The 14,572-nt window shown below is 49.3% G+C and overlaps 1 protein-coding gene across 1 annotated transcript in view; it reads left to right on the top strand.

Annotated features, from left to right (window-relative positions):
- The window catches only part of SEMA3C (semaphorin 3C), a 247,418-nt gene that overhangs the window by 145,846 nt on the left and 87,000 nt on the right, over nt 1-14,572 (top strand). Inside the window, exon 4 of the mRNA XM_084811075.1 lies at nt 12,742-12,804. Coding sequence (XP_084667201.1) covers nt 12,742-12,804 — 63 coding nt within the window. The remainder of the gene's footprint in view (nt 1-12,741; nt 12,805-14,572) is intronic.

Below are 14,572 nucleotides of genomic sequence, written 5' to 3'. Positions count from 1 at the left end.
CTGAATGGGTAGGTGGAGTACAGTGCGAAAGACCTGTACATCGTAGTATCTGAAGGCCCTTCTGGACAAGCCAGATAAGGAACCCAAAACAACCCTGAAAATCCCAAGGGCCCCCCAGAGAGCTGTTAAGGCTGCAGTGTGGGACAGTGAAATGCCATATGGGGAGGGGCAAATGGAGGGCCATTATCTTGGAACCCAAAAAGGGGATCTGGAGAGGGTGCCCAGAATCTGCTAAAAGGTGGAGGCGGCCGCGCCACCACCTCACGGTGGATGCCTGGCACTGAAAGCTGACTTGGTGTCAGTAACTCTCCTTGTGGTGTCTAAGAAGACTAAAAACGGCCAGCTCGCCCCTCCTGGCTCTAGCCGATATCCCCTTTATTCCTCCAAGAGATGCAGAATTGCAGCAAGGCTGTATAGGGAAGGGCCATGAGTCCTGACTGACGTTTACTCCTAAGATGTGGGACCGCATACCCGCCATGGTGGCACCAGCACGTAGAGCTATGTAATTTAGGATAACATGTTCAGCTTCGGTACGCCGGTCCCATGTAGTCTTGCAAGGATGGTACCTAGTAACAGACACACCCATGAGGGTAAGGCCCAGAGCCTGTCGCTCTGATTCCATGACCAAATATCAGGAACTGGGTGTGCCAAAACCCAGCACATGGTGGGCCCGTAAATCAGATGTAGACACCCAGACACTGGGGCATGGATGCTTTGCCCAACGACATGATTCCCAATTTCTGTGGGACTCAATAACTCGCACAGTGGCCATGTTGTCGTACAAAGAGGGTTAACGACTTGGCTATGAGGTCGGCCCCAATGTGTACGGTTAGGTGAATGGGGAAGGACTCTAGAAGGCTGGTCCTGACAAATTCCGGTGGTGGCCCAACTCTCAGGCTGCTGCCCGGGGCACCACCAAACCAGCCGTGCGATTCTGAAACTCAGGGTACCAGCGGCACCCGGTAAGATCTGCGGGTTGGCATTGAGCATTAAAATCCTGCAATATTGAAGCCGCAACCGCATATCCAGATGCACAGCGGGAGTGACCTTGGTCCGATGGTGCGGCTGCTGCAGTCCCTGCATTGTCGAACCGAGCTGGCACAGGAAGGCACGGCCAGGGGTCACTACCGTACCGGGGAGATTGAGAAAATTGCCCTACAACTTCGTACAAGGGCCCCCAAGGGAGACCCTAGGGAGATGTAAAAACCACCTGGAGTCGGCCCAAAGGCCAGAGATTTGTCCGGGGGGGGGGGGAGAGAACATTGCCCAAGGGTATCAGACTTGATTCCCCAGAATGTAATGCAGCATACAGGCCCACTATCCTGTGGGCGAAAGTGACACCGAGGGCAAAAGGGAAGGAGACAAATGCTTTGATTAAGTGAGAACACTGCCCACACTGCTGGACCCCATGTAGCAACATGCCCAGCAGGGACCAGGGGTCGGTCTACCAGACCGAGACAACCATCTCTTCGGAAGAGGTGTTTCAAACAGGGCCCAGACACCCAGGGGGTCTCGTCAAGAACGGGCTGGCTTACAGGAAAGAGAGGCTATGGAATAGCCTGGACTCCCAGAGGGATGTCATGGGGGGTAGCATTTTAAAAACCGAAGGAGCGGCACCCTTCTGACCAGGCTGGGGCCCATTGGGAGGGGCAGTAACCTGTTACAGGCTTCCCGCAGTCTTGCCCCCCCCCCCAGGGGGACCCTGCCACCCCCGGGCTATTGGACAGGAGATGGATGGGTGCTATCTGCTACCAAGGGAGCACGTGACGGAAAATGGCAATGGTTTGGGAGCATGTGACCATGGGGCTGTACTCACAGCTCAGCATGCAGTGCCAAATCACTAGGCCTGCAATAGGTGGAGGCCACTGTCAGACCTATTGCTGAAATCCGGCAGGGAAGGAGACATAACTAGTAGCCCAAAGGCCCTGGTCTCAGGTCCCAGCGCACAGAAGGTTAGTAGTGACCCTTCCACGGACGGCCTCGGCATAAGGCAGCTGTGCCACTCCTAAGGTGAAGGCCAATTGCAGAAGCAGCAGCCTGGATGGGCATTGCTCCTCTCACGGGATTAGCGAAAGGACCTAGCATTGCCACGTATGTGGGTGTGTGGGGGTAGGGACAAGAGATCCTAAATTAACCCTGCAGGACTCAGCCGGACACTAGCGAAAGGGGAGTGAAGTGCTACTGGAGATATGACTGACGGAGCCACATGTGGCCCGGGAGTCATATATAGGGGTGTGTGGTTGTCTCACCAATACCCGGGGGCAGCCATACCAGGGTCCCTTATAGGTAGGGGGGATGATGCCGCTTACGGCACTGCTAACAGGATGCCCCAGGAGGGTGAACTGCCTCAAATGGTGGTGTGCCGCCTGGGAGACCCAGAGAAGACATGGCGTAGCTTCAATAGTGTGCAGGCGCAATGGATCGGGGGCCGCAGCGCCCTGGTCCCCAGCGGACAAGGTGAATGATGCTACTTGCGTCACTGCTGGCATAGCTGCCTCATGTGGGTGGGTTGCCTCCAGCAGTGGTGTGCTGCCAAGGTGAGCCTGCGAAGAAGAGGTGGAGGCCGCAATGGCGCCCAGACGCTCTGCAGACAAGGTGGCTGGGCGATGCCTCTATGGCATCCGGATGCACTGAACCTACTGTGACCATGTTCTGATCCCCAACCGGCAAAGTGGATGGCGTCGCTTGACAGGGGATGAGGAAGCCGCAAGGGGAAAGAGCCCCTCTGGGGGCAGTGGGCTCTCGAGAATAGCCAGTGAAGAGGAGGTGGAAGCTGCAACGGCATCCCGACGTGCTGAAATAGAAAATAGCCGCGCTGGGTCTGCTGTCGCATCCTTTCGGATTGGACCGCCGAGGTTTTCGTAGGCCTGGCCAGGGGAGGGATTCCTGAGGAACTCTCAGCAGCCTTAAGGCAAGCAAGGATTAAGGCCAGAACTGGGCCCGCCTCTGCTTCAGACCTGGAGTTGGGCCCAGGCTGAGGTCTCTTGGTGGGGGGGGCGGGGGGCCCTACCCTTCCCCCTCCCTCCACCATGGCCCTTCTTCTGGGGCATAATGTAAGAAGGTGGAGTTCAGGGTCGGTGCTTGGTATCAGGCTGCCAGAGGCCTAGCAGCTGGGAAGATAACAAGGACCTAGGTCCCAGTGCAATACTCCAACAACTACTCGGCCAATCCCTGTAAGCACAAACGCAGGCAGGGGCGTAAACCCACAGGAGAGGAGATCCTAGAGAGGGCTAACCAGCAGGACCCCAGGTAGGGATGTTGGAGAATTTCTCCCCGAAACTTTGGGGGGCCGATCGCCAACGTGTTCGCCCCCCGAACAAGTTTCGGGGAGAAATCCTCCGCACCACTCCGCCCCCCGCACCCCCCCCGGGACGGGACTTACCTTTACCGAATGTCCCTCCCGGTGGCTGGTCCGGCCGGCGGTTCGGCGGGTGTTCGAGCGAGGCGGGAGTGGCAGCCGGTCTTTCGACCGGCTGCCGCCGCCGCCATTGCCATGAAAGAAAAAAAAAAAAAAACGCCCCCTGATAGGCTACGTGACGATTCACGTAGCCTATCACGGCTAGTTCTGCAAAGTCAGCTGTGATAGGCTACGTCAATCGTCACGTAGCCTATCACGGGTGACTTTAAAAAAAAAAAAAAAAAGAGTGTACGGATAATGGCGGCCCCCATAGGGAGCCGCCATTCCCGTTCCTTATTTGGTCGCTGTAGTCTACGTAAATGTTTACGTAGACTACGGCGAAAATAAGGGCAACGCTATTTGCGTTGCCCTTATTTTCGCCGTAATCTACGTAAACATTTACGTAGACTACAGCGACCAAATAAGGAACGGGAATGGCGGCTCCCTATGGGGGCCGCCATTCGCGTACGCGCTTTTTTTTTAAAGTCACCTGTCATAGGCTACGTGACGATTCACGTAGCCTATCACGGCTGACTTTGCAGATCTAGCCGTGATAGGCTACGTGAATCGTCACGTAGCCTATCAGGGGGCGTTTTTTGTTTGTTTTTTTTTACTTTCGCGTTCGCGGCTGGGCGAGGCGCCTCCTCCCCGGCCTGAATTTCGGCCAGGCGAGGCGGGAAGCCTCCCCCCCAGCCTGAATTTCGGCCGGGCGAGGCGGGAAGCCTCCCCCCCCGGCCTGAACTTCGCGGGGGGAGCAGCGAAGCGCCTCCCCCCCACCGCGAACGGCCTTCGACGACAGGTAAGTGACTTTCGTCCACCCCTAACCCCAGGTCAACTGAGGCAGCACTTACAGCCCTTTACTGTAGGGCGGAGGCAGGCCCAGGGTGTGAGTGGGCCGAATGCCAGGCAAGTGCAGGCAGGTCACTGCCCACCACCCTAGGTCGGGCAACGCCAAGGATGAACGGCCAGTATGACTGCCAGATATGAATGATGGGTGGGATAGGGAAGGCACGAGCTGAGTGCGTTGTTCACGGGAAAAGGTATTGCATTATATATATTTAGCAATTATCATTATTATTGCATTTATATGTCGCCCGTTTACCACTTGCAAGGAGCCCGAGGCAGCTTACATTATCCCCCTCCTCTGCAATTTCACAACAACCACCCTGTGAGGAAATTTGGGCTAAGAATCTGTGACCCGCCAGTGAAGTCACTCAGTGAGCTTCCATGGCTGTGTGGGGACCAGAACTCGGATCACCCGGCCCCCAGACCAATGCACTCACAGCTACACCACATTGTTGTTTGTTGGTTTGTTTGTTTGTGGGGGGGGCGTCTTGATCCCTGATGCCCCTACAGCAGCGACAACAGCTGCTGAGAGGAGCAGGGGCCATGCACCGTGGCAGCCAGTGGGCGAGGAGGCGAGGGGCGCGTGCACCGCCGAGGAAGGGCTGGCGCACCTGGCAGCGCGGCAAGAGGGCCGCTCCTCCCGGCGAGCCGCAGGCGAGCGCACCGCAGCAGCAAGGGCCAACACCTCGGAGCCGCAGCCAGACCCAGGAGAGGCTGCGCCTCCCAGCAAGCCGAAGGTGGGGGGTGCGCGCGCCCCAGCTGCGAGCGTTGGAGCAGCAAGGACCACTGAGAGGGGCACCCCCCCAGCAAGCAGGAGGCGAAGGGCATGCGCACCGCTGAGAGAGGGGCCGACTCACCCGGCAGCGGGGCAAGAGGGCCGCGCCTCTCGGCGAGCCGGAGGCAAGGGGCGGGCGCACCGCAGCAGCAAGCGCCGACACCCCCAGAGCCGCGGCCAGACCCAGCGCGGGGCCGCGCCTCCTGGTGAGCCAGAGGCGGGGGGCGCAGGCACCGCAGCCGCGAGCGTCGGTGCCCCCAGAGGTGCTGCAAGCGCCGGTGAGAGGGCCGCCCCCCCCCAGCAAGCAGGAGGCGAGGGCCACGTGCGCCGCCAAGGGAGGGCCAGCGCACCCGGGAGCGCGGCAAGAGGGCCGCGCCTCCCAGCGAGCTGGAGGCAAGGGGCGGGCACACCGCAGTAGCAGGCGCTGACGCCCCAAGCGCTGCAGCCAGACCCGGCGCAGGGCTGCGCCTCCCGACAAGCTGGAGGGCACACTTGCCGCGGCCACAAGGGTCGGTGTCCCCTGAGGCGCAGCAAACGCCAGCGAGACCGCTGCCCCCGAGCAAGCCAGAGGTGAGGGCCACGCGTATCGCACCCGCGGGTGCCCCCTCCGAAGATGCGGCACGACCCAGCGAGGGGCCGCGCCTCCCTGCGAGCCGGAGCGCCCCCTGGGGGCGCAGCAACCGCCGGCGAGCCAGCCACTCTACCAGCGAGCCGGAGGCGACGGGCGCGCCCGCCACGGCATCGAGCGCCCGCCCCCGGAGGTGCAGCAAGCACCGGCGAAAGGGCCGCCCCGCTGGCGATCCGGAGGCGAGGGGCGCACGCACCACAGCGGCGAGCGCCGGTGCGCACGCTGCAGCAGTGAGGCTGGCGCCCACGCGGCACGCATGCCGCTCGAGCGAGCACCGGCACTGGACAGGCCGCAGGCGCGCCGGCTGCGATCTCGGTGGGAGCGACAGACGGTTCTGCTGACAGCCAGGAGTCGGTCGTCGCTTCCAGGTCAGTCTCAAGTCGCGAGAGCGAGAGAGCTGGTTTTGGAGGGGGCGCAGAGCTTAAGAGGGCTCTGCCGACTCCTCCCCTGCTTGGTGGTGCCATGGGGGGGCACCCAATAGGCAGCAGCCACCTCTTCTCACCCCACCCGCCCACAACGTCCCCCCCCTTTTGCCGGACAAGCTGGCGCCGGGGTTAGGGCATTTCTGGGCAACATAGGTAAAAAATCAACATCGTAATTGTGCAAAGAAAGGCTCTGCAAACTCTGGAGCATTGATCGTATCCTCCTGCCAGGTGAGCTGCTGCATTTTGCCTCATCTGCAGTCTCTCAATTGTTTTCAAATCACCATGGAGAGAAACCACTACAGTTTATGAATGGAGAGTGGAAAGTTGCTTGGTAAAAATATGAGAGAAGAGGTCTCTGCCCTCTTTCCCAATTGGATTTGGTGAGAAGCATCGCCATCTGCCACCATAACTGTGGTGCGTGATAGCTAGGAAACCTTGATGATCCTGAAAAGCTGAAGACCTCTCTCTTCCAATTTCAGACCCTGCCAGTCATCTATCTATCTTTGCCTTAGCTGGATTCAGCTTCAGTGATGTCACCCACACTCCATCCCCAGTTATTGAAAGCCACTATGCGGAATAAAGGGGCCGCGGTGGCTTAGTGGTTAAGACGCTGAACTGCAGACTGGAAGGTCGGCAGGTCAGCAGTTCGAGACCCGAGTGCTGCGTGACGGAGTGAGCTCCCGTCTTCAGTCCCAGCTTCTGCCAACCTAGCAGTTCGAAAGCAAGAAATTGCAAGTAGATAAATAGGTACCGCCTCGGCGGGAATGCAGAATAAAGATCTAGCAAAAAGAGAATTGGTTGTTAAGCAAACAGTTGCCCATGACCACCCTCTGGAATTCCCACTTATTGGGACAACCCAGTCAACAGCAGCTCTACAGGTGCCTGTCAAGTTTTTCATTCAAAACACCGGTCAACAAGTCACACCCATATTGACAAGTCACACCCAAGGTATGATAATATTGAAAAGTCGGACCAAGATACAACAGAATTAATATGATTCGGCTACCTTTTAATTTTTGAGGGGTATCTAGCTGAAGGTGTCCAAAGTTCAAGTAAGTGCTGAACCTGGCCAATGCATCCCATGGCCAAAGTCCAAGTACGCCATATTCCATCTACCGTATCAGTTGAACACTTCATTGGACAGAGAGTTTGGATGTCAAGTGTCTGTTGGAGTCTCTAAGAGTAGAATAAGCTAACTGCATAGAACAAGCAGGTATCCCTTCCTTTTAACACTGCCTTAGCAGTTACATGCAGTTTCCCAAAGTACAGAAATCGAGTTCCCATCATATGATGACTGGCATCTTACTCAGATTTGGTCTCCTGCATTAACATCTATGGCTCCAGGCTATATCTTATTGACTGGAACAACTACACACAGATCCTTACCACACTGACTAATCCCCCATTTAACATCTCATAGGAAAACATGTTTTCACACTGATGGTGCTAACTCAATTAAAGAAATTAGGGATTTATTTTATGTGAAATCCTCTGTGCAGAATGAATTTGCTGAAACATCACAGATTGAACCAGAATGAAAGTAACTGCTAACTTTATAGACACAATACATGAAACTGTAGCTCTGTATATTATTGGCAGGTTACACCATCACCAGACATTAGACTGCTACAATGTGGAATATGTCCAGCAGCCATAGAAAACTAACATTTGCTCATTATTCATAGCAACTGTGCTTCTTTGCTATTATTTGCCACTTCTCAAATCCTATTTTATTGTTCTTTCCTTTTTTGTGTGAATCTAGTGATAGACAGATCTGTCAATCTCAGTCTTGCCAAGATTGTCAGAGGATTTTAGGACAACCTCATTTCGTCCCATTTCCACATGAGCTTGCAATTTTTTTAAAGGAGATTTGTACACATTTTTTGTAATTTAAACATTTCTGTATGCATTTCTGTGCATTTTGAAATGTATGCATTTTCTGAAAATGAAATGTATGCATTTTTCAAATGTGCACATGTCAAATGCATATGTTTTGTTTTGCGCTACACATTGCAAATGTGGAAATGTACAGATTTATGAGCACAAATTGTTCAGGTTCAGGAGATGTGAATTAAGTAATTCCGTAAAATTAAAATAAAAACTAGATGGAGCAAATTTCTCACACATAGGGATGTCAGAGAATTCCGCCACAGACTGATATGGGATCGAATTCCCTTCAGTCCGTGCCACGGAATCCTCTGTGAAACGGCACCACGAGGTCCTGCAGAGCCAGCAGTCAAGTGGCTTTTTTTCATCAACCACAAAGGGTCACGAAATTTTTGTAAATAAAAACGCAGTGTAGTATATTCCGATAATAAATACGTAAGTTTTTTTTAAAAAATGGTGCTCACCGCCTTGTTTGTGGGTGTTCTTTTTAAATTGAAATCCTCCGTCTCCGTTTACTTTCAGCCAAAACATTTCCTCTTCCTAGGGGCTTCCCAAAAGAAAGCTGTCTTAGGTATGCCTGAGTGATAAACTATTTGTTTAAAGCAACGCTGTTTTAAAGAAAGAAAACACCTTTTAAAATGACCATGCCGGTCCTGTAGGCATAAGACAGCCTTCTTTTGGGAAGCTCCTAGGAAGAGGAAGTGTTTTGGCAGAAAGTAAATGGAGACGGAGGATTTCAATTAAAAAAAAAACATAAATATTTACGAAAAAAGCAATTCTTACGGAAGTTATGCAGACTCACAGAGGTGGGTGGGCACCAGAATTACGGTTGTTGGTACAGATTTATCGTCGTAATTTTCAGAGCAAAAAAAAAGAGGAGAATTCCGGAGGCTTGTGAACAGCAGAACGGAGCACTGGCCGCAAACTGCGGAAGTCAAGTGGCATGGAAGGTACACAATTCATATATCCATACTCACACACCCCTATGTGAATCCATTTGATAATTTTCTCCTGTCTCTTTGAAACACTTCCCCCCACTCTAGAATACCTTTCCTTTTCGGTCTAAGCAGAAGTCTGTCCAAGCACATTTATCTCAAAATGTTGTTTAGATGAAAGTTGGTGGTGATAGACTAGGGATGGATGAATCAGGTAGTTTTGCTTTCTTCTGCATTCAATTTTTTTAAATCTCAAATTCTTTCCTCCCCATATATGAAACATTTGTGAAATTCTTATAATAAATGAATAGAAATGAAATTCTCACCCATCTGCATTAGCCAAATCCAATAGGTAGAGCTATTTCCAGCATGGAGAGAACTAAATAAGGAGCCCATCAGAAAAAAGAGGGGGCAACACTAATTCAGCATCACACACATAGCAAAACACACACAGGGATTCAAACCCAGATGTATAAGGGCCCTTAATGCCCTCTGCCTGGATGGACAAATTTGTCAGTCGCAGTTTCGCACACATTAAATTTGTTATAATCTCAAATTCTTTCTGTCCCATTTATGAAGAAATTTGCAAATCTTGGGAAGTTCCTGTTACTTAAAAACATGTTTTCCTATTACTTGCCTAAACTGGAGACGGCTAGAGATGAGTGTATATTGTTCTAAATTTGGGTGTGTACTGGAGGAGGATTCTTCTGAGGCTGAGATGTTTATCTAGAAATTAGCTAAATCTCTTGGGCTAACTTCAGCTGGAAGCTTGCCAGAGCGTATTTTCTTAGGAGACATCCTGCATTTCAGCTTTGGCATCCAAAAAGAAACGATTTGTCAACAGCGTTCTTTATAAGACTTCAGCACTTTGCACAGTTGACCTGGACTGATTAACAAATGAACGGCCATTACAATCTCAAAAAAAAATCTTTGATTATTCTACTTTCCCTTCAGTTCCATTCATAACAAGACCAAAGGTCACTTGCTTCATATTTTTCAGGGATTCACAGTGTGGGAGGTCAGTCTCCCTAAGGAGGCTTAGGTATTTGCAAGGGAGGTCCAAGTTGCTCCATTACTTCTATCAACGTAGGTTTTTTTGTGAATATCTTAAAATCAGCATGGCAAACTGTTGGGAATTGTAATCCAAAAACATCTGGAGGGCCACAGGTTCCCCAGACCTGAAGTACAGCAACCAAATCACATCCTCCCAATCAGCGCAACATTAGCTATCTGCATCCCCTCTGAGTTGTGAATAGCACAGAAGCTATTAATTTACAACCTTCTTCAGAGGCTCTATTAAATGTCCCACCACCAAGAGAAGTTAGGTTGATGGGAATACAAGACAGGGTCTTTTTTGTAGCAGCACCCTGATTAAGGAGCCAGAATGGCCCATCTTTGCTTAGCTTTAGGCAGCCCTTAAAGACTGGCTTGGGATGGGGTTAAAAGTTTCATTGTGCTGCCCAGACCTTTTAAAGATGGCTTGCTCTGTTTTTAAATCTATTGTTTTGTTTTAATGCTGTACATAGTCTTGAGGGCCTTTTTGGACAGAAAGGCAATTTATAAGTATTTTAATTAATAAATAAATATTAGGGCTATATTGAATTTTTGTGAGCTTTGTGCTTTTGGATGAATCACCCCTTGAAGATCTTAAACGTTTCTGCAACCCATACATTTTTAATATCCCAATATCTTTGATTGATATTTTTATACAGTCTTTGAACATCAGCATAGAGATTCACTGATCCATTCCCCTAAAAATGCTCAAACCTTATCACTTCTTTGAATTCTGTAGAGTTGTTTTGGCTAGGCAGGACTTTCGTGCTATAGGTAAGATTTGATGCAGCCTAGATGTATGAAGCTTTTCATTCTGAAAAGCTTCAGTGATCTCATAAACATTCTTGTTAACCTCCCTTGAGATTCCTTCGATGTTTCAATTTCAAAGGACCTTCCCAATTTTGCTGTAGGTGAAATTCAGTGGCACAGTCATGTATCTTTGCTACATTTGAAGAGGTTCACAATAGTCTGGTTCAGTCACTCACCAGGCAAAGACCATTGCTCTGTGTTGGAGGGAGCAGGAACCTCCCTATGGCACTCATGACATATAAGGCATCATTTGAGCATCATATTTGCAATGTACAGTTATGTTCTCAACATGTATGCCAACATTCATTCCACTATCTCAGTGTTCAAGGACCTTACTACAAATGGAAAGCCAAACAGTTTGCAAACAGGTTCGATTCACACACTCTTCCTTCCCCCCTCCTGTAATGTATGGGAAAGATGTCAAAAATTGGTCCTCTACTCATATTGGCCCCATTGGAGAGCACTGCAGCCAGCTCACACAGTGCCTTATGCACCTGTTGCAGAAGAGTAGGGATGTGTGAGAAATCCATTCCATCTATTATTTTAATGGACTTCTCCAATCTGCATCACCCAAATATAGATGGAGACATATTTTGCATTTGGAAATCCCTACATTTATGAAATTGTGATGTGTTCCACAGAATGGGGGGGGAGTGTTTAATTAAATGAGCACAGAATTTATTTCCGTTAAAGAAAAAATCTGCACAGAATCAGAATGGAATGGACTTGAGGGTGGGGAATGGAGGACGTCCTGGCAGAAATGGACCTGGCAGTCCCACCTATCATGATGTGGGAGTGTACCTACTTTTCCCACCACTTAAGAATTTGCATTTAGGTGAGTGTAGGGATGTAAGAAATGACTTACCTGGTTTGTTTTGTACATCCTTGGGGGGGGGAGGCGCTCCGTCCCTCCCCCCGAAATCCTTGACGGCTGGCTCCGCTCCGTGGCGACTCCGCAGAGTCACCGGCCGGGGTAGCCTGCAGCGACATCCGGCTGCTGCTGGGCTGTGCAGGGTCGCAAATGGAGGCAGCCGTAGCCGCCGCCATTTGCGTCCCTTTTTTTTCACCATGATAGAAAAAAATGCATGATGCCGCTATCACGGCAAAAAAAAAGAAAAAGGAACGCAAATGGCGGCTACGGCAGCCGCCATTTGCGTTCCCTTTTTTAGCTGTGATAGGCTACGTAAATATTTACGTAGCCTATCACAGCCTCTGCAGGGATGCAAATGGTGTCCCTGTGTTAGCCGTGATAGGCTACCTAAGTATTTACGTAGCCTATCATGGCTAAAATGGTGAAGTGAATGGCGGCCGCAGACGTGGCCACCATTTGCAGAGCAGCGCGGACGGCAGCAGGTGAGTGATCCGTTTCGCATACCTTTCGTGGGGTGGGGGGCAGGGGGCTTCGTTCCACCACGGGTTTTGGGGGGCCGAATGCGCTGGCATTCGGCCTCACCTAGATCTGTGGCGGAATTCTCTGCCATCCCTAGGTGAGTGTGCAAAGAGATCCTGTGATACCCCTTGGGAAATCTTAATCCTACCTACAGTCAGATTAATAAATGTTAGGGAAGGTCCTCTGCCCAGGTATGTCTTCATAATGGCAAAGGCTTACAAGGGCCTGCACCAATTTGAGATGACAAATGCAGCCATTAACTTTAATGTGCTGCTTTCTGGAATGCTCTAATTTAGAACAGCTTGCAGTTTGATGATATATTTGGAGCACATTTTTCAAACTGATGCTGAACTCGCCCAGCATGGTGGGAGGGGAGCTTACCCCCTCGGCTGGTTTTCTCCATAAGAAAAATTTGGAAGAAATACTTTCCGCAGCAAAATGGATCTGCAAAAATATTGACCTTGTGAGTTTAGGCATGCCTTGAAGGCAGTGTGGTAGCTTGAACAAGGCGGAAATAATAATTCCTCCCCGCCCCTGTCAATATGCATTTCATATTATGTAATCCATTTTTTAAAAAAAATTTCTTTCCACACAGATTTTCTGGCCAGCATCAACAACCAAAGTTGATGAGTGCAAAATGGCTGGCAAAGATCCTACAGTAAGTATTTTATTTTTCCCTTTAATTAAATATTTGGCCACTGAGATGGAGTACCTTGAGTGCAGCCAAGAGCAACGTGGAAGAGGCGCATTTTCTTTTAATACTCTGCTGGCCGAATGGTCCTGCGAAATTCTGAAACAAACAACATATTTACACAGCCTGGGTCTCACTTCTGATGTCTGGAAAAATGAGCACATCGCTAATGTTCAGAACTAGAGGGGGTTTTTAAAGTAAAAACAAAACCTAATTCTTGCTTACCTTGTTGCTAGTGATGGATATCATTAATAATGCTTGCTCTGCATATCTCCTAAAGAATATAATGCAGACTGCTGAGCTAATGCTAATGTAAGTGCCTGGACAGACTCCCAGACGGTATATGTGGCCTTTTGTATGGAAAAAAGAGTCCCTGTACATTCCAACAGCACTTACTGCTTGATCATAAAGACTCTTTTATTAGTTCTATAAAGCAACCTTTTGAGCAGATGCCTGAAAAAGAGCAGAACATCCTTAAAGCAGGTAAATGTGGCACAACTATTATTGGAGTTCAAACAAGAATCCCACGAAAGAACCATCTGTTGAGCCAATTACCTATTAAACCTTCAGTCCTTAAAGTGATTCTTGGTCAAACCAGCGAACCAACTGCTTGTGAAATTGTCATGGTTTTAATATATTATACATTGCCTTGGGCACTTCTTGGAAAGGTCACTAAGGGATTACATTGGTATTAGTAGTAATACTAATAATAAATGATGTCAGTTCACCAACTGAGGCTCTGCTTTGGGGCCATGGCATAGTCCTGCTAAAAAGATGGTGATGAAAAGTCAGGGCCTTCTTGGCGATAGCACCTTACTATGAAATTCCCTGCCTAGAGGTTTGCAAAGCAGTATCTGTTATTCTTAGATGACTGTCTAAAGTCACAATCCTATGCATGTTTAGACAGAAAAAAAGGCCTACCTTTCCCAGCATAGCCCAGCCAACTATGCTATGCTGGCTGGGGCATGCTGGGAATTGTAGGCCTTTTTTTCAGTCCAAACATGCATAGGATTGTGTGCCCTAAAACAGTTTTAGTTGGCAAGACATTTGATGATCTTAATGGAATACAATTCAATCCCATTGTGATCTTTGGACTGGTTTTATCTGTTTTACTGTTGGTATTATTTTATACTGCTGTTATTGTGGATTATATAATTTGTAAGTTATCTGGGTGGTTCCTTTGGTGCCAAAAGGTAGGCTAAAAATTAAAAATTGTCATGTATGAGGGATGTTAGATTAGATCTTGGTTTGCCATTATTTGAATCAGGTACACAACTTCTAAAATAATAACAGTATTGTGCTATGCTGTATAACAATTCATTTGGTCATAGATGTGTAATTAAAAGGAATATATCTGAATATGTCACGGACATTTTATCTTGATCCACACTTCTCAAGGGGAAAAAATATTGGATCAGCAAAGCATAATAGAGTACAGCATTTTCCATTAAGATGTCACTAGTAATGGATTCAAGCGATTTTGTTTAATTAAATTGGAGTAAAAATTGTGGCATGCTGTCTGCTTCCTTTCCCAGAAGACTATAACACCCTAATACATCACACATACTAAGGATCGGTATTGCATTCCTCCTTACTAGGCAAAATGCCATTCACTTCTTACATTTAAAAACATGTTTCTTTCACTCTAGTAGAGTGTTATACATCACTAAATGCAGTCAATGTAAAACTGAGAGCAATAGATGGATAAATTTTACATGACACTTAGGTTTCAATC

This window comes from Heloderma suspectum, chromosome 7 (assembly GCF_057233095.1).
Source record: "Heloderma suspectum isolate Gila_16-S chromosome 7, 16-S_ref, whole genome shotgun sequence".
NCBI lineage: Eukaryota > Metazoa > Chordata > Lepidosauria > Squamata > Helodermatidae > Heloderma > Heloderma suspectum.
Note: the sequence above shows the minus strand (reverse complement) of the source record. Positions and strands in the feature narration are given on the sequence as shown.